Below are 22,244 nucleotides of genomic sequence, written 5' to 3' on the forward strand. Positions count from 1 at the left end.
TGCCAAACCAGTCGTACAACAGTAAATACTACATGTATGTCAATAAATCACTGTGTTTGATTCATTTAGGTGGACAACATATACTATACCAGTTTTTTTATATTTAAAGATGTCATATATAAATTGAAAAATACAGTCAGAATCAACATGCCAAATACCATTATGAATCCGCTTGTTAACTGTGAACTTTATTTACTAATTATATAGCTCGGAAATAATTTTTATATAAATAGCTAGTTTTATTTTTTTATTGAATGTTTTTAAACAGATGGTGTATTAGTGATTTGGTTCATTTTGTCATTTTGTCGTTCATCCGTTTTAGTTATGTATCCGCAATTGTTCCTGGAACCAGCAAAATGATTGGACACTTGTACAAAATCGTAATTACATCATGTGCTAATGTACCTCATCAACGTTTGCAGCACATCTATTTTGATGTTTATCATATATTTAATTTTTTATATAAAAATTTGATTTTCTTAACATGCAAATCTGGGATATCGACCAATACCGTTAATATTTAACAATTCAGAATCTATATTTACATGTTTGACTAAGTCAGATTAATTGATTTACATTTTCATTTTAAGTGTTACCAATAATTACTGAATCAACGGATAATTACTTCTGAATTGTAAGAGAACTCTTTTATTGAATACATTATGTTTTGCATGAATATTTGCATGTGTAAAAAAATGAATACGTATTTGTTCTTGACAGTATTGACTAACGAATCTTGAAAAGTTTTATTTCGCTCGAGACAAAAAAACTAGAGCGTTATGAAAAAGACAATGTAATTTCATTGGACGACAACTTTACGGAAACGTTCGAATCAAGTTGCTGTAAGCAATACATTCTGTAATAAACCAATCCTAATAAAATGTCAAACAGTGAGAAAAAATCCGAAATGTGTAGACGGATAAAAATTTAACATAAAAAAGTGAGAACATTCTACATGTTCCAATGCGAACATTTACGTCCATTTCTTACATAACAACTGATGAAGAAAACATGAGACATGTAATAACTAAAAGCTCTGAACTACATTTTCTTGACTTAGTATAGTCAGATACAAAATATGGCGGGATAAAACATATTTGTGAACACCAAATAACAATTTATTATAGAACAGTGGTATACCAAACTGTAAAAATCAGTTGAAATTATTATACTCGCAGTAACTGAAAGATAGTTCGGAGCCAATTAAAACTTATCAATAATTCGTGTTATACAATAATAAATATAAATATGTTACCATCCAACAGATTGAGTTTTTTTAGACGGCATGATAATTTTGAAAAAGACATGACCTTGTACAATACCAACATATAAGTACACAGTAAAGACTGGGACTTATGATAAGAAGTGAACATGTCTGTAAACATAGATTAAGTTAGCCTTACTGTTCGAATTTATATATAAAACAACCAAAATAAATGTTGCGAGAAGGACAACACTTGCTAACTTATCGTCTTATAAATCGTTTATTAAAACCGAGACAGTTGCATACTGTCATGAACGCACAAGTCAAATGTAATACAAAGATAAGTACTCGATCGGTATATATGCTGGAGTTTCTCACTGACCACAAACTGGTTGAATATGGAGATAGACTATTCTGCAAGTTAGTTGGCACTCCCATTGAAACGACATGTGTGCCCTTCCTTTTCAACTTTACTGATTAGTCGGAGTTCCTTCATACACTTGTCAAAAAACAAGAACATCAAAGAAGTCCAATCCTTTAACTTTACATTGAGATATACTTATAATGCTCTTACATCAACAAGAAAGAAAAATAATAAATGCCTTCCTCCGCCTCATCTTTTTTAAAACGTATACCCCGAATGTTGACATAAATGGTTATCGCACTACCAGAATCCATGACAATCAAGACGATTCAAATTATGAAATTATACATTTCACTTGCATATAGTAGATACTCTAATAAAAGGAAGGATAAAAATCATAAAAGAAACAGATTCCACCACTGTAACTCGTGTATTACGATAATTTTCCACTCTCAACTGTTAAATTTTAAATATTTATAAAGCTCGGCAAGCCTTGCGCTTAAATTAATATTAAAACGAAAATGTCTCGAGTGGAGAAATCGGAATATTGCAAAGGAAACATATTTTTTTTAATTAATAGATATAGGAAGATGTGATGTGAGTGCCAATGAGACAACTCTCCATCTAAGTAACAATTTTAAATCTATATTTTTTAAAACAAATAATGTTTAAAGAATAAGCATCTAAATACAAATACTTAAAAAAAAACTAAGAAACACAAATAAAATGGATTACCAGTATCTTTAGCATTGATCTTTAATTATATTGATAGTAAACATTACAAATTAAATAAATTTTTTTTTTTATTTTAAGCTAAATAGAATGGCCACTTTAAAACTTGAACTATTCAAACGGATGGAAACTAGTCATAAGTTCATATTCAAAAGTGTTTGCATTTCCTATTTATGAATACATGTATATATAGATGCTCTATAAATATGATAAAAACTTCCTTGTTTAATATGATACGCCTGCCGCAAAAATGGTAAAAATACTGATATATATTCTATGTGAAATGTTGTTTTTAGCTGGAGCCATAGGTGAGTCCCACATGATTTGTTACTATAAATGATAAATATAATAATGTAAATGGGTATTATTATGTCAACGTTTGTATTTACTAACATTTATAAGTACTTTTATCAATGACGTCGTACAAGCAAAAGTAAAGCTAACAAAAAGACATAAAAAGATGTCAACTCAATTTTGTTTGGTAAAAAGTAAAACAATATAATACGTAGTTCAAAACGGAAAGTTTCTTGTCAAGTGGCAAAATCTATAGGTCAAACTCACCAAACGAATTGAAAACAACTGAAACATTCCTCATTTTAGCTTGGTACACGAATTTCCTTGTGTAGTAAAATGGTAGCTAATTTTCTCACTCGTATTATTGTTACAATGTATATGTATAGCATTCCTGTATATTGACAACAAGGTATGAGTAAACCAAACAGACTTAAAAGCCAAAAATGTCAAATATAAGGGTACAACAGTCGAATTTGTGTTTTATACTTAATCATAATACAGAAAAATATCTTTTTAACAATAAAAACAAAATGTCTCACAACATTTTTTACAATAGAAACTCAAAAGACATATTATATAGCCACACCAACAGTATCTACGTCAAATGAAATTAACAGCAAAGATTAAGTATAAAAAGCAAGTAAAAAGAACACGATAACGTCAGAACTTATAACCTATATTTCACGACTTATTATCATGTTTTATTGTGTGAAGCTGTTTCATAAATTTTTGTACTCTTATACAAAATAAAAAAAAATCTTCTCCTTTGAAACTACTTGGCTTAATTAAACCAATCTTAACCACAATCATAATTAGGGTATCTAGTTTAAACGTCTATACGGTGACCCAGCCAATCAACAAAGATGGCTGCCATGGCTAAAAATAGAACATAGAGGTTTCATAAATTTTTGTACTCTTATACAAAATAAAAAAATCTTCTCCTTTGAAACTACTTGGCTTAATTAACCCAATCTTAACCACAACCATCACTTGGCGTCCGCCGTCCGTCGTTTGTCGTCCGTCGTCGTTAACTTTTACAAAATTTTTCTCCTTTGAAACTACTAAGCCAAATCTAACCAAAATTGGCCACAATCATAATTGGGGTATCTAGTTTAAAATTGTGACCGGTGACCCGGCCAACCAACCAAGATGGCCGCCATTGCTAAAAATAGAACATAGGGGTAAAATGCAGTTTTTGGCTTATAACTCAAAAATCAAAGCATTTAGAGCAAATCTGACACGGGGTTAAATTGTTTATCAGGTGAAGATCTTTATGCCCTGAAATTTTCGGATGAATTCGACAATTGGTTGTTAGATTGCTGTCACTGAATTGGTTATTTTAAGTTAATTTTGCCATTTTTTTGTTAATATCTCGAATATTATTATAGATAGAGATAAACTGTAAATAGAAAAAATGTACAGCAAAGTAAGACCTAAAAATAAGTCAATTGACCCCTAAGGAGTTATTGCCCTTAATATACAATTTTTATCAATTTTCATAAATTTTGTAAATTTTTACTTACATTTTCCACTGAAACTACTAGGCCAAGCATTATAGAAAGGGATAATTGTACGCAGCAAGAAGGTTCAGTAAAGTCAGATCTTCAAACACATCAACATCACCAAACCAAAATTTTGTCATGAATCCATATGTGTCCTTTGTTGAAAATATCACATAGACCAAGGTGAGCGACACAGGATCTTTAGAGCCTCTAGTTGGTTCATCACTCTGAAATCAAAGCATTGAGAGCAAATCTGACAGAATTAAATTATTTATCTAGTCAATTTCTTTCTGCCCTGAAATTTTCCATTGAATTGGTTAACTGGTTGTTGGGTTGGTGCCTCCCCCTCCAATTTGTAATTTTTTAAAGTAAATTTTGCCGTTTGTGGTTATATTGGATACTATTATAGATAGATCTCAAACTTTAAAAAGCAACAATGTTCAGCAGAGTAAGATCTACAAATAAGTCAACATGACCAAACTGGTCAGTTGACCCCTTAAAGAGTTTTGATAGATTGCCCTCTATAGTCAATTTTTAACAATATTAACAAAATATTTTCCTGTGTAACTAACTGTCAAGCTTATTATAGTTGGAGAAAGTTCTAAGTAGCAAGAATGTTCAGTAAAGTAAGATCTACAAACACATCACCATCACCAAAACACAATTGTGTCATGAATCCATCTGTGCCCTCTGTTTTATATGTACACAAGATGAGCGACACAGGCTCTTGGGAGTAAAAGCTACTAGTTCTTATTCTTGTTTATAAAATATATTGTTTAAAAAAAATTTACAACTGTATTATGTGTATGATACATATATATTGATGTGAAACTAAATGAGTATTGACTCAAACTTCCAATACAAAATGATTTATAGTTCAAGCAATTTAAAGTTAACACATTTATTAAAAAAAACTTGTATACATACAGAACTTGTCATGTTTGGCTTTAAACGATAAGTATATATAAAGGCAATTAGCAATTGTCTATATCTATAACAACAACAAAAAAACACTAAAAAAAACCCGAAAAACTTGTTTCTGTTAAAAATAATTGAAGTATGAACACGAAAGTACACCAGTAGCACTGACACTGATACTTATTAAAGAAGAGGAACGAAAGATACCAAAGGGACGGTCAAAGTCATCAATCTAAAACAAACTGACAACGCCATGGCTAAAAGTGAAAAAGAAAAAAAGACAACAATAGTACACATTACACAACATAGAAAACTAAAGAATACATAAACCCCGCCAAAATCTAGGGGTGATCTCAGGTGCTTCGTAATAGCAAGCATATCCTGCTTCACATGTCGCACCCGCTGTGTTGCTTGTGTGATAACAAACCTCTAACCTTTACCCTGTAAAATAAATTGATTCTCAAAGTCCCCAATTTTTAACATAAAACCATCCAAAATTTTCCATAAATAAAATGAACCTAGTAATGAACCTAGTTTGTTTATCTCTGTATTTAAAGAAAATCATTTGAATTATTCTTATTTTAGTGCCTCTCTATTTCTAAAATTTAATGTCACTTTATCGCCCCCTCTTTAACCATAGGTCATTCATTTGAACAAACATATTCAACAAACCCCAACCTCAATATAACATGTTAGTTGGTTTATATGGTTGAAATTGTCTGGTATGATAGCAAACATATGACAAATTGGCCTACATTAACAGTTTACACCCCAAATATGACACAAGTTGAAATTTTTGCCATTTATTTAAAATATCTTAACCCAGAGATATTTTTTTGGAAAATGACTAGCTAAATACCTCATCTTTAAGTGGAGTGAGTCATGTTTTGGCTATATTTCTGCAAAAAAAACGTTGTAAGACCCAATTTGATTGAATTTTACGCTTTTTAATTAAGATCCACAATACCTTAAATAGCTATTAGCTCTGATATTCTATACTGTATTTCACCGTATACTGTTTAATTTGATATATGTATTTTAATAAAGCATCATCTGTTGTTCAGTTACTGATAAACTATGTAAAGCTATCTGCCATAATAAATGAGCTGTTCATAATTGAAATTTGGTAATTTTGAGGTAAATTTTTCCTTGGTTGCTAAGGAAATATATGTTCCTTAGCAACCGACAAGAAGGACTGGGATGATTAAGATTTAAACTGATTTTTATGAATAATGCAACTAACTTTGATGTTAGAGGTAGTTTTGCTATAACCTTAATTTTTTATGTGGCCAGCTGTTGGTTGATGCATACAGATAATTGATGTTAATAAATCCGGTTAGCTGTCGCTCTGACAGCCTTTTGTTTTCCTCATCGATCGAAATCAACTGTACGGCTATTTTATCCTGTAGTTATTCAATTTGGGTGGTATTAAATAACACATGGAGATAACTCTGTAAAAATCAGCTGAAGGTTTTATTTACATCAGAATTTTTCTAAATGAGCTTAAAATGATGAGTGTTTGTCAAACTGCTATATATATTGTGTCATTTGTAACATTGTTTGTCTGATTGTTCTTTCCATTTTAAGCCATGGCGTTGTGAGTTTATTTTCGATCTTTGAGTTTGACTGTCCCTCTTGTATCTTTCGTCCCTCTTTTATACATGTAGTTACAATTGATCAAACGGATAGTATCAATAAATCGCTTGCCATTATCTATGTTATAGATAGATTATGCTGCAAAATACACAGTTTTCAAAGAAATCTGATCTGTATTCTACTATGGAACGCCAACACTGTCTTGTTATGACCATTTACTTAATATGTGCACTTGTCAATATAGATGATGCACAAACACCTTTATATGTCGTGTGCAAATATCCAGATATGATGTGCAAATATGATGTGCAAATAACCTGATATGTTGTGCACCCATCCTTATATGATGAACAGACATGCTTATATGATGTGCTGACATGAATTGTCATTGATATGGTAACATTGATAAATTATATGTTAACAAAATTTAAAATTTTTGAAATACTAAGACTTTTCTACCTCAAGCATATATAACCTTTGCTGGATTTGACAAAACTTTTAGGAATTTTGGTCCGCAATGCTCTTCAACTTCGTAATTTATTTGGCTTTTTTGATATTTTTGGATTTGAGCGTCACTGATGAATCTTTTGTAGACGAAACGCACGTCTGGCGTATATACAAAATTTAGTCCTGGTATCTATGATGTGCAAATATACTTATATATAGGTGCAAACATTATTATACTTAAATGTGCATATATTCTTAAAAAGGTGCAAATATAATTAAATGACGTCCATATATATATATATATGATGTGCAAATATACGTATATGATGTGCAAACGTATTTATTTGATGTACAAATGTACTTAATGAGATGCAAACATTTTCTATGATATGCAAATATCCTAATATGATGTGCAAATGTGTTTATATTGTGTGCAATAATACTATATGATGTGAAAATATACTTATATGATGTGCAATTATTATTATATGATTTGCACATATCCTTGTATGATGTGCACATATCCTTATATGATGTGCACATATCCATTTATCATGCGCAGTTTTCCTTATATGATGTGTAGTGACCGTTTTATTAAGTGCAAACATCTTTATAAGATGTGGTTGTGTCATTATATTATGTGTTTGATTTTTTTGATAATACATTTCATGAATGATATAATACAACGTTTGATCATGAATAGTTTATGTTACCATTGATTCAAACGTTTCATCGAAAACTGCCACCCGTTTCAATTAAAAACAATCATAAAACCGTATTCTTGGAATGGTGTATCAACTTTACCTTACGCTGTATACTAGAATCTATCTTAATTTTATTTATGCAAACACTGCTTTAGTTGGTTCCCGTGTTCAAATTATCGAACGTTCTGCTCAGGATGTTGCGAAATGATATCGGTAGTCATTCTATTGTCTATTTTGGCAATTTAAGAATTTAGTTTAATTACTATAAATAATATATTTTCTTTGAAAATATAACAGTGTTATTATGGAAAACTTAAATTTAAAAAAAAGAATATATATTCTTTTTTGTTGCAATTTTCCTTGCTGCTAATGTACTTCCGCTTTATGAGAAAATAGAAGGTTATAGACGGTGGGCAGACAAAGACAAAGTCAATTCATTATAGGAAAACATGTTGGCTGCTTTTCATGAAAACTGAAACGCAGAATGAAAATAAAATATCTTCATGTAACATGTGTAATTAGCTTTTGCAACAGTTTAAATTTACTTATTTTACTTACGAAATGGAGCCGGATTCATGTGTAAAATGTATGTCAAAGTTTTACCAAAACCTACTAAAGATTTGTGGTATAATTTGCATCAACGCCGTTAACCAATTTAATAAGTAGGGATAAGACAGGTTTGCTGCATAAATTAAATATATTGCCTGTACTTCACGGTAGTGAGAACGGACGAAAAAGAAAAGTACATGACAAGTGTATACGTGATTCAGGGATGGGTACGATAATTGACAAATGTAGTCGATTAATAATCGATTACTCAAATTTATGAATGTAATCAATTACAATCGATTACTCAAATTTTAGAATGTATTCGATAACAATCGATTACAATCGATTACTTAATCAAAACTAATTACATTACTTTTCGATTACTGCCAATTACATGTTACAACATTTCAACAAAAAGTAATATGAGTAAAACACAATAATATTGCTCAACATTTGTATAGTGAAAATTAAGAACTTTACAAAATACATCATGTAAAGCATTGTTTCTAAATTATAAGTTAATAGCTGTTTTTAGATCAAATCTCTTAATGAAGCTTACACATGTAGCAATATTTAAAAAAAACTTGAAATTTTGACTTTTAACATAAATGAAAGATGTCATCGCATTGCAACAATCACTAATTCATAACTAATTGTTTTTCCAAAATTTCGCTTTCTTACTGACTTACGTAAGCTTTTTTGTTTTTACTCTTTAAAAAAAATATTTTAGCATAGTTAATTGTAATATTTAAGGAAATATAAAAAAAAAAGTAGAATAATTAATTAGTTAAGCAAAAAATTGAGATCAACATTTACTTTTATAGTGACGTGCATGATTTAAACCTTTTTTTTGGGTAACCACCCTAATGACAGATTATTTGATTGTCACTGGAGTACAATTTATAACCTGGGGCTAAATATTGTAAATCTCCTTCTTAATTAGATATACGATAATTGAAATAAAAACAAAGTCTGTTTGTTATTGATTAGAAGACTGTGATCATCTCATTAGTAAAGGCAAGAATGATTTTAACAGGTCGAGAACTCTAGATTTTCTGACGTCAAAATAAATTTGCATAGTAATTTCCAAAATACAAGGCCAATATGGCCTTGAAAAAACTGACCAATCGACTCAACGAACTACAATGCAATGTGGGCTACTACGAGTAAAAAGTAAAATCACAAAAATACCGAACTCAGAGGAAAATCAATTTCGAAAGTCCATAATCACATGGCAAAATCAAAAAAAAAAAACGCATCAAAAACGAATGGACAAGAACTGTCATATTCCTGACTTGGTACAGGCATTTTCAAAAGTAGAAAATGGTGGATTAAACCTGGTTCTATAGCGCTAACCCTCTCACTTTAATAACAGTCTCATCAAATTCCGCTACATTTACATGATGCGTTAAATAAACAGTCACAATTAATAAAATAGTCAAAATATGGGTACATCAGTCATCATCGTATAACAATTTAACAGGACACAAAAATATCTACTATATACGAACACATAGATTGATTTGAGTGTCTGACGTCAGAAAAATTATATACGTCACATAAATTTGTCGTTCAATGTGCATACAATAGTTATCAAAAGTACCAGGATTATAAACAATTTTAAAATTTACATAGGCAATGAACGCATACAGGGTTAAAAAATCAAAAGTATGTAAGAATAATTACAGAAATAGACCGAGATTCAAACTAGTCCAAAAGTTATACATAGAATTTATGAGAATCCAAACTTTTAAGAGGGAACAATTTAACAGGACACAAAAACCTATCTACGAACACATGGATTGATTTGAGTGTCTGACGTCAGAAAAATAATATACGTCACATAAATTTGTCGTTCAATGTGCATACAAACAATTTAAAAATTTACATAGGCAATGTACGCATACAGGGTTAAAAAATATGTAAGAATAAATTACAGAAATAGACCGAGATTCAAACTAGTCTAAAAGTTATACGAGTAAACTACTACGTAAAACACTTGGAATTAGTGGGAAAACAGTCAAACTAATAATTTGTCTGGGACTCTCATTATCAAAGTTTTTATTCTGCAAATATATTTAATGTAACATATATAACGTAATCTTCAATTTGCATGCTCAGATTAAAAAAGTATTGTTTATTGGCTTCACGATTCGACTTTCTTTTTCGCCTTGCAAAAAAGAAATTGAACCGGTTTTGTCCAGTATTATGAATTGAACCTGCATTAATTTCACGACACGCCACTGAAATATCCAATGAAGTGACCACTGTAAAGTAAGAAAATCATTTGAGCTCTATTAAACCTGTATATTGTCATTCCAAAATCGTTTCTGCTTAGAAAAACACGAAAACTTTCATTGAAACACTTCTTTTTGTACTGAATGTGTATTTTTTTTATCAGGATCTGAACTAATTGTAATAACATCATAATATTCAGTATGCTAAAAATAAGTGTTATGAAAGCGGCAGGGGCGGATCCAGCCATTTTAAAAAAGGGGGGTCCTAACCCTGGACAAAAGGGGCGGGGGTTCCAACTACATGTCCCTATCCAAATGCACTGATCGTGCAAAACAGGGGGTTAATCCCCCAGAACCCCCCTTTGGATCCGCCACTGAGCGGGTACGGTATATAGCTCTATATATTTTTTATAGTTTCATCCATCGACAATATCCGTTTGTTGCAAATTTTATCACAAAATTTACCTCAGAGGTTTCTTATCGTTCGGCTGCTCTCCTGTTGACATATGTAAAATATCTCAAATATTATAAGTCTCTGGATCATAGTCGGTGCCATATCACCTATTATTAGTTTTTTTTAAACGTGCTTTGTATATAGAAATAAGAAGATGAGGTATGAGTGCCAAATGAAACAACTTACTAACAAAGACATAATTTAGTAAAGTAAGCAGACATAGGTTCAATGCTGAAAAGTAAGCTATTAATGACCCAAAAATTACTTGTGTAGAACAATCCCAACAAAAAACGGCCCAATTAGATATTTAAAAGGACAAGAAATTTATCCCATCAAAAAAAAAATATTGCATATGAGCCTGTTTTTCAGTGGTTATCGTTTGTTTATATGTTACATATTTGTTTTTCGTTCATTTTTTTTATATATAATAAAGGCCGTTAGTTTTCTCGTTTAAATTGTTTTACAGTGTCATAAAGGGGCCTTTTGTAGCAGACTATGTGTTATGGGCTTTGCTCATTGTTGAAGGCCAGACGGTGGTCTATAAATATTAATTTATGTGTCATTTTGGTCTCTTGTGGACAGCTGTCTCATTGGCAATCATACCACATCTTCTTTTTTATTATAGACCCAACGCTGCAATTTTCTCAAAACATTTCAAATGTTCCACCTTGTCGCTCATACATATGGATAAAATCGTTACAGCTTATTTCCTTATGCATGTAGAGCCAAACTTTGGTTAGCCTGCTTGCTTTATTTGTATATTGTACAAAATAGAAAATATGCAAGTTAAACTATGCCTATATATATATTTTGTTTAAAGATGTCAATTTTATTTTCAAAGCTTGTATATAAACAACCAAGGATTTGTATAGTGACAAAGCAAGAAAGCCAACCAAAGTTTTACCTTGTAGGTAAACAAAATCAGCTGTAATGGTTTTATTCAGTTTGGCAAATGTCCGAGCCCGTTAAAAAACGAATAAACTGAAATTACAGTTGCTGACTTCACTTCCTTCAAAACAAATGGAACAGTTTGGAAGTGCCATATTCTGAAATGTGACAAAAAAAAAATACTTATAAATTTTGTTAACACTACCATATGTGTAAATATTTCTTCGCCGTTTTTTACGAACACAAAATTCAAGTATCCCACATTTGCCTTTAATTATCTATACGAACATTGCTGTACTCGTGAATATCAGCACCGGCGTTTATCGACGGATTACTTTATGCTAGTAAATTTGTCTCATGGGTTATTTTGTTTTTTGCTGTTGTTTCGTTGCTGACTAGTGGCTGACAAATACATGAAATCTCTGTGCCATCTTCAAACGTGTTAATGGCTATATATCGGGTAATTCAGACCCTTTTTTCTTAGCATAAAAACAACTATTCGTTAATCTGAGCATGGAAGTAATACTTTATATCACGAACTATAAATGAGGATACACAAAATGAAAAACTAAGCGAAATTGAGAATCCCGCATTGCACGAAAAAATGTGTTGTATTTCAGCAAATAACACGTGTTCTTGATTGATTGTAAACACGTAGTAGTCCATCATGCGTTGTGACTCATTTAGTGGATTGGTCAAAAACCTAGGAAAAAATAAATTGCGTCACATGTAAATCAAAATTTACATGTGCGAGAACATAAGTATGCTAATTCATGCATTTCCATATAAGGTAGTGGTCCCGACCTGTTTTAGGTTTGTTAACTTCTCCAATCAAATTATATGCAACATATATTTATAGTGTCAAAGGGATACATGTATCTATTTCTAAAAACGATTTCAATGTATTTGATATTGGTTTATTGTTAAAATGATTTTGTGTTCTTTTTTTAATTTAATTTATATACAATGTATATCATAACATTTGAGAAATCAACTGTTTATCTATTATAAGCTTTAATTTCAACTCTGATTGAAAATGATGTTTTCAGGAAATTTAATACAAATAAGCTTACCACTTTTGAAAATGTGGTACAGAACTTAACAAAGGACAGACACATTTCTTTTTTACGATCTATTTTATTATTTCAAATCTTTTAACTTATTTTGATATTAAAGCTCTTGAATTATTGACAAGCACGTACATCATTTTGTTTCAAAAACTAGATATATAAAGTAAATATAGGTAGGGGATCTGGTTGCTCATAATGCAGCATGAGCCAATAGATAGAAATACGGCATTTGCTTAACAAACATACATATCTTCCTCTGAAATATGTTATTTTTTATCAAACTATTTTACAAAAGTAACCGAAATGTAATCGAAAAGTAATCAATGATTACATCCAATTTTTTGCTGTATTCGATTAAATCACGATTATATGTAATCGAAAATTACTGTCGATTACTTGAAAAAATGTAATCAAATACAATCAATTACAATTGCAGATTACGATTTCGCCATTCTTGACGTGATTATAATAATGAATTAATCTACGTATAGAGTTGTACTTTAAATAATATGTTAAATTGTAGATTCTTTTAAACTGACCTTATGCGAAGACTCGGGGAAAGAATATGAAAATGTAATCTGCCCTCAAAACCAAACAATAACTTGGAAATCGATTGTGTATGGTGAATCATCATGTCAGGATATCAACAACCGAGATATATGTCTTGCAAATGTAAATGCATACTTCAATGACCATTGCCTTGGACAAAATAGTTGTACCCTTCCAACCGACATTTTGTCTAAGAATAGCTGCCAAAGACCACCTAGACGTTTGAAAGTACTCTTTGAGTGTAGCAGTGAGTATTACCATACCTTGCCAATAAATGCAGTCGTACTAGTAGTGTAGAATATATATATATATATCAACAGAAACAATAAACTTTCAATCTTTCTATCAGTTTAAGTGAAGTCTAAAGCTGGCATCGTACTAACTGCAAGTAGTCCTGTGTGTTGCAAATAGTAAACAATTATAAAGACACAGACGTTTTGTTGACATTGTAAATTTAACTTACATTGTTATTTTAATCATATTGAACATATTGAGTGAATAAATCTAGAGTTTTATAGATAAAAAGTAAAAGTGATTGTGTATATTTATATTTAAGAAATTTATCTGTGTTGCTAGAAAAAGTGTTGAGATGTGATTTCCCCACACTTTGTTGTTTTGTGTATAACTGTCATTTGCTTAGGTTTTTTTATCACCTATATTGTCTGACATAAAACTGACATCGATTTTTTTAAATTGATATAAACTCAGGTCCTGCCGATAGAAGAGCAGATCCAGCTCGAAGGCAATGAAAACAAAACGCAAATTGATTGTTCAAAACACGGCTAGAAATTTAAGATTAAATTTTGAACAGATATATTATGTTGATGAGGGGTATTTGCGAAAATTACCAGTCGAGAGAATGTTAAATTTAACGAGCCGTAAGGCAAAAATCTATAACATGATATATCTGTTTGAGTACACAGAATGTTAATGTACTAAAACGCATTGATGATCGTGACGTTACAAGCGTCCAGTCAAATAGAGTATTTTTTGGCAAATACCACGGCAGAGAGGATAAAAAAGGCATATCCTTTTAGCAAACGCCCCGGCGGCTTTAAAAATAAGCGATATTGATTTGATAGCAGTACATTGGTGAAAATACACTGGCTATCAATCAATCAAAACCCCGGTTTATTATATAAGGTGTAATTAAAATGAAAAAAAAAATCACAAGGGTCTTGATTGGTGATTTTTGTAAGTCAATCTCGAACAAATGAGCTATTCAAAACATACATTAACCATTTGAAGCAAAGGTATGTTCGAAAATGTCATGATCGGTTGATATAATAGTAGTTCTTATAAACATGCTATAACATGTAGTTTCAATGTGTGATTGCATCTTCTATTCTTAAAATACGAATGAAATAAGACATCCCTTTCGATTTTATAAAATATCCATGAAATAATGTCCAAATACTAGGGACAATTTTTCACTATGTTATAGTTAACACATGTGAATTTCTGTCCCGTGAACGTAATTTCACAGATGAAATGTGAAATATAGTTCAACAAGACACAATTTCATGGAACCATTTTTGTTGGCTTACTTAACTACATACATTCCATATGGGTATATAGTTCCAGATATGAAAAATAACGTTTACAAATGTTTTAAATTTAATTTAACACTTTATCATGCTTCTAAATACATGTAACTCGATCACTTTTGAAATGTTGTATTGTAAATTATTTTATGTAACTTTCATCGTCCTTGAATAAAGAAATATCACCCAATCAATTGAAATTATGCATACTTATCTTTTGAGTACAAACAAACGTTTTCCCTCCATGTAGAGTATTTATTTAAAATTCCAAAACGTTTTTATTTTAACCTGTTGCAATATGCTTTAATTTAATCGGAATAAATTTTTAAATGAGACGAGGTATATATGAAAATCTGAAAACTGTTTGTCAAATGAGATACAATTAATCGACGTGACCCTTTGATACCGCAAATGCGTTAAATCAGACGTTTCAAACGAATGCAGGTACATCTTTTACAATGAAATACTAAAATATTTAAAGATGTAAATTGTCAGACTTTGATGACAACAGGATAGTTGTACATCATACACTTTAGTGCAATTTCAATGAAATTCATATCTTGATGATTCCTTTTTTTAAAGTATATGTCATGAAATTAGCTCATCACATTTGTGTATGTTTCTAGGAGGTTTTTGGTGGCGAGAGAAACACCCTACACATGTAAATACATGTGCAAATTCGTTAGAAGAGGTGATGTGTCCTCCAAGATACCACATTCATATCAGAGATATCTGGTCACAGAGGATCCGGAGTGACTGTGATAGCATAGACACTAACTGTTCTACAGAAACTCTTAAAACATTATGCAATGAGAAACGCAGATGCATACCTGACACAACTAACAATTCATCCCTTTTTCATCACAGATTCGCCAACATTCAGTTTGCCTGTGGCAGTAAGCATTTACTATCCTTTTATATTGACTATGCATGTTAATTCCGTAACCCCCTTTCCCATTTAAACAAGGATAAAACATTTGAAAAAGAGAGAACCGTGTTATAAACAATATGTATTAAAGAATTACAACAAAAAAATCATACTACATGTAGTATTAAATATCCATATTCACATAAATCCATTACACCAATCGTCAGTTTGGAGTACATACCTGTATTTTTGTTTCTGTCCTCTGAATCTAATTGATGATACTGTTATAGGCATACAGTATTTTTTTGTCAATTAAACCTTTATAAATCTAATCAGTGGTACGACAAGGTAAATTAGTTGTTATGGTTCATTTATAAATTTGATTATCATATATTGTGTGTTTTTGTAAGCTGCAACGTCATTATTGTTTCAGTGGAGTTTAACGTCCGATAAATTCGTCTGTGTCATTTTTGCTTGATTATTCTTTGATAAGAAACAAGATAATTATTTAACCTTTCCTTTTAGGACAAACAGATTATCTAGCCACAACAAACATACCAAGCACTTCATCAGGTTTGTAATGTGAATAATGCAATTTGCGATTGTTGCCTTTTATTGAAATTTTAGACTTGAATTTATATATCTGCAAGTGTTTGGAAAGATGAAAAAAAAGTAAAATCACAAAATATTGAACTTAGAGAAAAATCAATTCGGAATGTCCATAATCACATGGCAAAATCAAATAACAAAAATAAAGGAAAGCTATCAACTTAATATCGTAATTGTGCTTGAAGTGCATGTATATAATATGTTATCTTTCCTAACCTTTTTATTCAAATACATGAGTGGTATAAAATGATTATAGACTTGTTTTAGGAATTGATGATATTCTTAAGTTTAACTGCAAAATTGTCCAATGGACCAATGTGTGAAATCAATAATTATATATCGGTGCATTTGCTTTTTATTTATTACCTTACTTTAATTTACTATTAAATATGATAAACACATTCTGATATATCATTTTTGAGTCTCTTTGATATGTAATAAAATTAAATGAACAAGATGAATTTTAAAATTAACCAAAAAAAAATTAACAAAAACACACCATGCTCATATATTTAACAATATAATCATTTTTTACAGCCTTTTATACGAAAAGGCCATTGATAGTTGCACATACCTGAAATATTGTTTCGCGGGCAATCTCTGTACTTAAAACAAATTTAAACAATTGTATTGTTTTTATAATGTACTGGTGTTAACTGTTTTCATATTTTTTGTTTAATTTTGACATGATACATATAGTACAGTAAAAAGGTGATAAAGAGTGCTTATCAGCCAAATACTATGTAATTCAAAAATATCAGTTTAAACAATAAAACACAAACATCAAGTACCTCAAGTGCTTAAAATATCAACATATTTTAAAATATTAATTGATTTCTTTTTTGGAAATGTTTTTTTTTTTTAATACGATATACAATGTATACTATATGCCTTTGTACATTTGATATACAAAGATTTTTTTGTTTAAATTTATTATATTTTAATGAAATCTGAACATTTGTTAGTTTAGTACATCAAGTACCGGTACCTTATCCTTGCTTCGTTAACATTAGTAAATAACATATGTATACAGTTGTTAATACTTGTTAGTATTCTACATTAAATTTTCAATATTTGAAAAAAAAATTGTACCATGTCAATAATTTCAAAAATAAAGAAGTTTACCATTCAGATTTTCAAACATAATTATATGTATAACAAATGCACAGGTTTTGAATATATATTGTTTTTTTGTATTAAATTTCTTTTTTTTCTTATTTGCACATGAACATAATAAGTTACACACATTTGTATGCATAATAGTTATATACACTAAAAAGAAGATGTATAATACATTAAATGGACACAGCTTTTTTCGTTTGATACATTGCAGATAATGACTTTTTAACACAGAGGCTGTTTGGATAGGAAATATATATACATAATATATATGTGGAGTCTTTTTGGTTTTAGTTGTTTTTTTATGATAGTAAAAGAGCAAAGGGGTTCCAGCAATTTTTTGCCCTACTGAGTAATTCATTTTTATAGAAAATGTTTTATTCTATAAATAAGCTTTCCTTTAAATATTTTTTAAGTGCTATTATATTGGTTTGTCCCATAGATAATTTGCTTCAGATCTATAGATATAGAATTTTGTTAACAGAAGTATTAAGTTACTTATATCATTTTTATCTGCTTTTGTTGAAATACCAAATAAAACCAAATTAATATTTAAGTACTAATAAGTTCTATTTCTGTCTTCTAAAATATCCAGGAGTTAAGGTCTTCCCATAATTTTGATATATATTGACACGTCCAGAATATATATTCTATTGTTTTGACCTCTCCGCACCCAAAACTACAAATATTTGTACCTTTAATTTTTATTTTAAGGAGAATCATTCGTGACTAAAATTCGATGTATTATTCTTCATTGAATCCACTGCAAGTTTGATTTGTTTTGTAATATAAATAGGCAATACATGGATATTTTTCTAATTAAAGTTCGCATTGAGAATTAATGTCTATTTTTGTTCACATTTATGTTGAGGATTTGACTTTTTACCATTCAAAATATTATACATATCTTTTAAACCTTTCTGGGATTTAAAAAAAAACCTTCAACACTGAGGGCAAAACTGGACCGTTTTCTCCCTTTAAGTCAGTTGGACATATTTGATATTCTTTTAAATACTTTTTTATTGCCGAAATTATACCTTGCAAAAATTAGTTTGAATATTGTATGTATAGATTAAAACATGCCCTTTTCCATATTGGTCCGGGTATCACACCGAGACTCCCATATCGGCCTCGAGGCTTTAGACGAGGGCCGATATGGGTCGAGGGATGACGCAACCGTTATGGAAACGGAAAAGCTACAAAATACAAATCAATACTTAACATATGCATGACATACATTAGTATAAAGGTCAAGTATGATGTTCAATACAACTTGAAAAAAAATGTTCTGAAAAAATAAACCGGATAAAAAAAATTTCTTCAACTGGTTGATTTCAATAAATGATCTGCTATCTTGTATTTGAAAGAAATAATATTTATCATTGATAGTATCAACAATTATTCCACAAAAATGGTCCGGAATACAGAAAACAGTTCTTTAACGATTCTATTTTTGGTATGAGGTTTTCTTGAACAGCAATTGTCAATGGGTATGGGTTTAATTTCTGTCTGAAAAATATTACAACTCATTTTTCAAGTAAGATATGGTTGGGCATCATTTTAGATGCACTTGAACAATATCATCACAAATATGAATGTTTGATATTTTATTTAATGTTCAACTGTCATCCAGTTTATGTTTTTGAATAAGGGTTCGGAAAGAGCGAAGGGTGTGTGCTTTTACTATTTTTCTAGCTGCTCTTTTTATATCCTATTTTAACCATCACTGCTACAACTACTCCACAATATTCAACAATAATCTATTATTGGTAAGAATTAACTATTATAGAATAATTTCACGCAGTCTAGATTTAGCAATTTCTTAATTTTTAAAAGTCATATATAGAGATGTAATTTTGTATTTGGAATAACTGTGTATGTTACACTTTTCCTGTATTTTTTCGTTCTTTTACACACCACCTGTATTAAGGAATATCAAATAAACAACGATTAACATAATATTTTTTTCGTGTATCTTTGTTTTTTTCTTCAGATAATGAGCTTGTAACAACTGCTGTCGATGTTGACGAAATAACTCCTGACAGTGAGTATGAATAGACGTTTTCGTGCATTCTGTATGAGTATACAATTTATAGATCAGATGATAGAAAATTGAAATATTTCTGGCCAATCATGTTACTATGACTATCAAATACACAGAGAAACCAACACAATTATATCATATTAAACAGATAACAACTATTCATGCACTAAAATTGCTAATTGCCAAAACGAAAGTCTTGTATGGTCATAATTCTTCGTCACTTGGTGGACTTTTTACATGACTGTTACCATATTTTGTTTTTGTTTAATTGACGTTAAGTGACGTCATATTTTATAGGGAGTCAACTCGTGGACATACAAGGGTTATTACCGGGATATAATAGGGTTGCTCTATTAAGGCTTCAATTTGTCAGTGTTATTCAACGCTCCTGCCAAATTTTGTGAAAAAAATCGAAATTAAACTATGACACGTTATTCCGTATCAGCCAATCAAGTAACAAATATATAATGTAAAATGTAATAATGGTATTTGATTACCATTAACAGGGTTAATAGTGCTTAGTTGTAAGAGCGATGTCAACGGCTAACCGGTTCACAAAAAGAATTCACGTCAGTTTGGCATTTTTTATTAAATGTTTGAAAACCGTATGACACTAAAAATAACGCAAAAAAATGCATATTGCTAAATATTATTAGTTAATTTGATAATATGTACATGTTTCATGGGAAATTATACAGGGAATAAGTATAGATGGCTGATCCGTGTTAAGAGAGCGTTATCTCTTGCACGTAAAAGACCCCCCCTGTAGATTTCGAAAAAGAGTAGGCTAATGTCACTATAAGGCAGCACTCGCAACGGCAAATGGAGAGGAATAAGTATAAGTAGCAACATTTTGTTTCCAAAACCACTATTAATAAATATGTTTAAACTTAAAGGTAATCTATGCAAGGAAATAGTGCATGCTTAACACACAATTTCTCTAATGATGAAATGTCTAAATTCGGCCTCGCTTGTGATCACTGAGAAGTTATATTTCAACTCCTTACATAAAAACAGTATCTCCTTCGCAGTGCTGAATTAGATGAAAATGACACTGCAGTTGTCTGTACATATTTTTATTTTCATTATTAATTTAATTGTTGTAAACATGAACCTAAATTTTTCGCATGTTGCGTCAAAAATAGTGTAATAGGCTGTACTGAAACTTAAAAAGCCGGTGTAGTGTAATATCAATGATTACAAATGCTTGTCAAATGATAGCCATAATGGACCATTATTATAGTTTCAAACTTTACTTATAAGTTGATAGTATTAAGGCTATCTGAGTAATATTGACCTAGAAGTTCGTCGAATATAACAACACTTTGTGTTACTAAGTCCAAATGAGGTTTTTTTTCTGTCAGAAGGAGGAATTTGTATTTAATTTACTTTACGAGACATTGCGTGAGCAGTTTAGCTTCCTAATGTAAAATCATGCAAATTCAGAAATTGTTTCAATGATTGTACTATTGCAAAAAATGTGACAGAGTTATAATAATCGCAATAATTTAGACACGCGTTTTGAAATTCTGAATATGAATAAAACATAATATTCTTTATATTGCAACAATTAGTTCGCAGTTTACTCTCAAATTACAAAATCGCAATAATAAATGAATCAATACTTTCTGACGTTTACAGGTAGGGAATGCGGTATGATTGCAAACAAGACAAATATTAAAATAAGTAAAATTCATTAAAGCAACAATCGGTAAACGTCTAGTAGGAAAAATGTGAAAAACACATTTGTACAGTCAGTTTAAAATACAAAAATGACGAGATGTGAATCAATCAGACGTGAAGGCAAACGGCTTGATTTAGTGTAAAAGAATAGTATAGCAACCAGCAAAATAACATATAATATAGACATCAACCAATGACGACCACTAATTTTTAGGCGCTTTTGTTAGGATAGGCACTGATATACCAAGTAGCATGTACCGGTTGGCGTGTCTTGCATTACAGTGAACGCATTTTAATCACAATTACATTTTTCGTCCCTAATAATCCATATGATATTAGTCTCTGTGTGTTGATCGGCTATATTTTGCCATACTTATCTTTACATTCTATTTCGACTGTATTTAGATAGTCCTTAGTATTTAAATTAATTGTACATAGTGTTATCCCTTTTATTCAATAGACACAGACACACCTGGAAAATATTCAACGAATGTTCCTACTGATGAGTTTGACCAGGTTGAATCAAAATCCTCAAATTTAGGTGTGTAATACGTCATATCAATTAGTGTTGCCTAAGAACAAGATAATTGACAAGTTAAAGGTGAACTTTGCATTTTTTTAAATTTTCATAACGATGCATACGTTCTTCGTAAGAAAAACAATATGTAAGGTTCGATTTAAAATTTAAGTTATGTTTCAGGCACATATCAGCTGGTTGTATGCAGTTCAAATTAATGTTCGTAGTAACATGAAATATATTATTTTCATTGTGTATAAAAAATGTTTTTTTTTTTGTATATTTCTAGTAATTTTGATAGATAAAAAGCCATGTTTTCATTCAATTTAACTTTAAACTACACAAGTTCTAT

At 30.4% G+C, this 22,244-nt stretch overlaps 1 protein-coding gene across 1 annotated transcript; it reads left to right on the forward strand.

Moving 5' to 3' along the window:
• Positions 1-2,508: 2,508 nt before the first annotated feature.
• Positions 2,509-21,924, forward strand: LOC134726234 (uncharacterized). Its single transcript, XM_063590636.1, has 6 exons — positions 2,509-2,608; positions 13,483-13,755; positions 15,679-15,948; positions 16,446-16,493; positions 19,642-19,692; positions 21,836-21,924. Exons 1-6 carry the CDS (start codon positions 2,551-2,553, stop codon positions 21,922-21,924), a joined length of 789 nt encoding a protein of 262 aa, XP_063446706.1. The 5' UTR covers positions 2,509-2,550.
• Positions 21,925-22,244: the final 320 nt, after the last annotated feature.

The sequence above is a fragment of the Mytilus trossulus genome, chromosome 7 (genome assembly GCF_036588685.1).
Source record: "Mytilus trossulus isolate FHL-02 chromosome 7, PNRI_Mtr1.1.1.hap1, whole genome shotgun sequence".
Classification (NCBI taxonomy): domain Eukaryota; kingdom Metazoa; phylum Mollusca; class Bivalvia; order Mytilida; family Mytilidae; genus Mytilus; species Mytilus trossulus.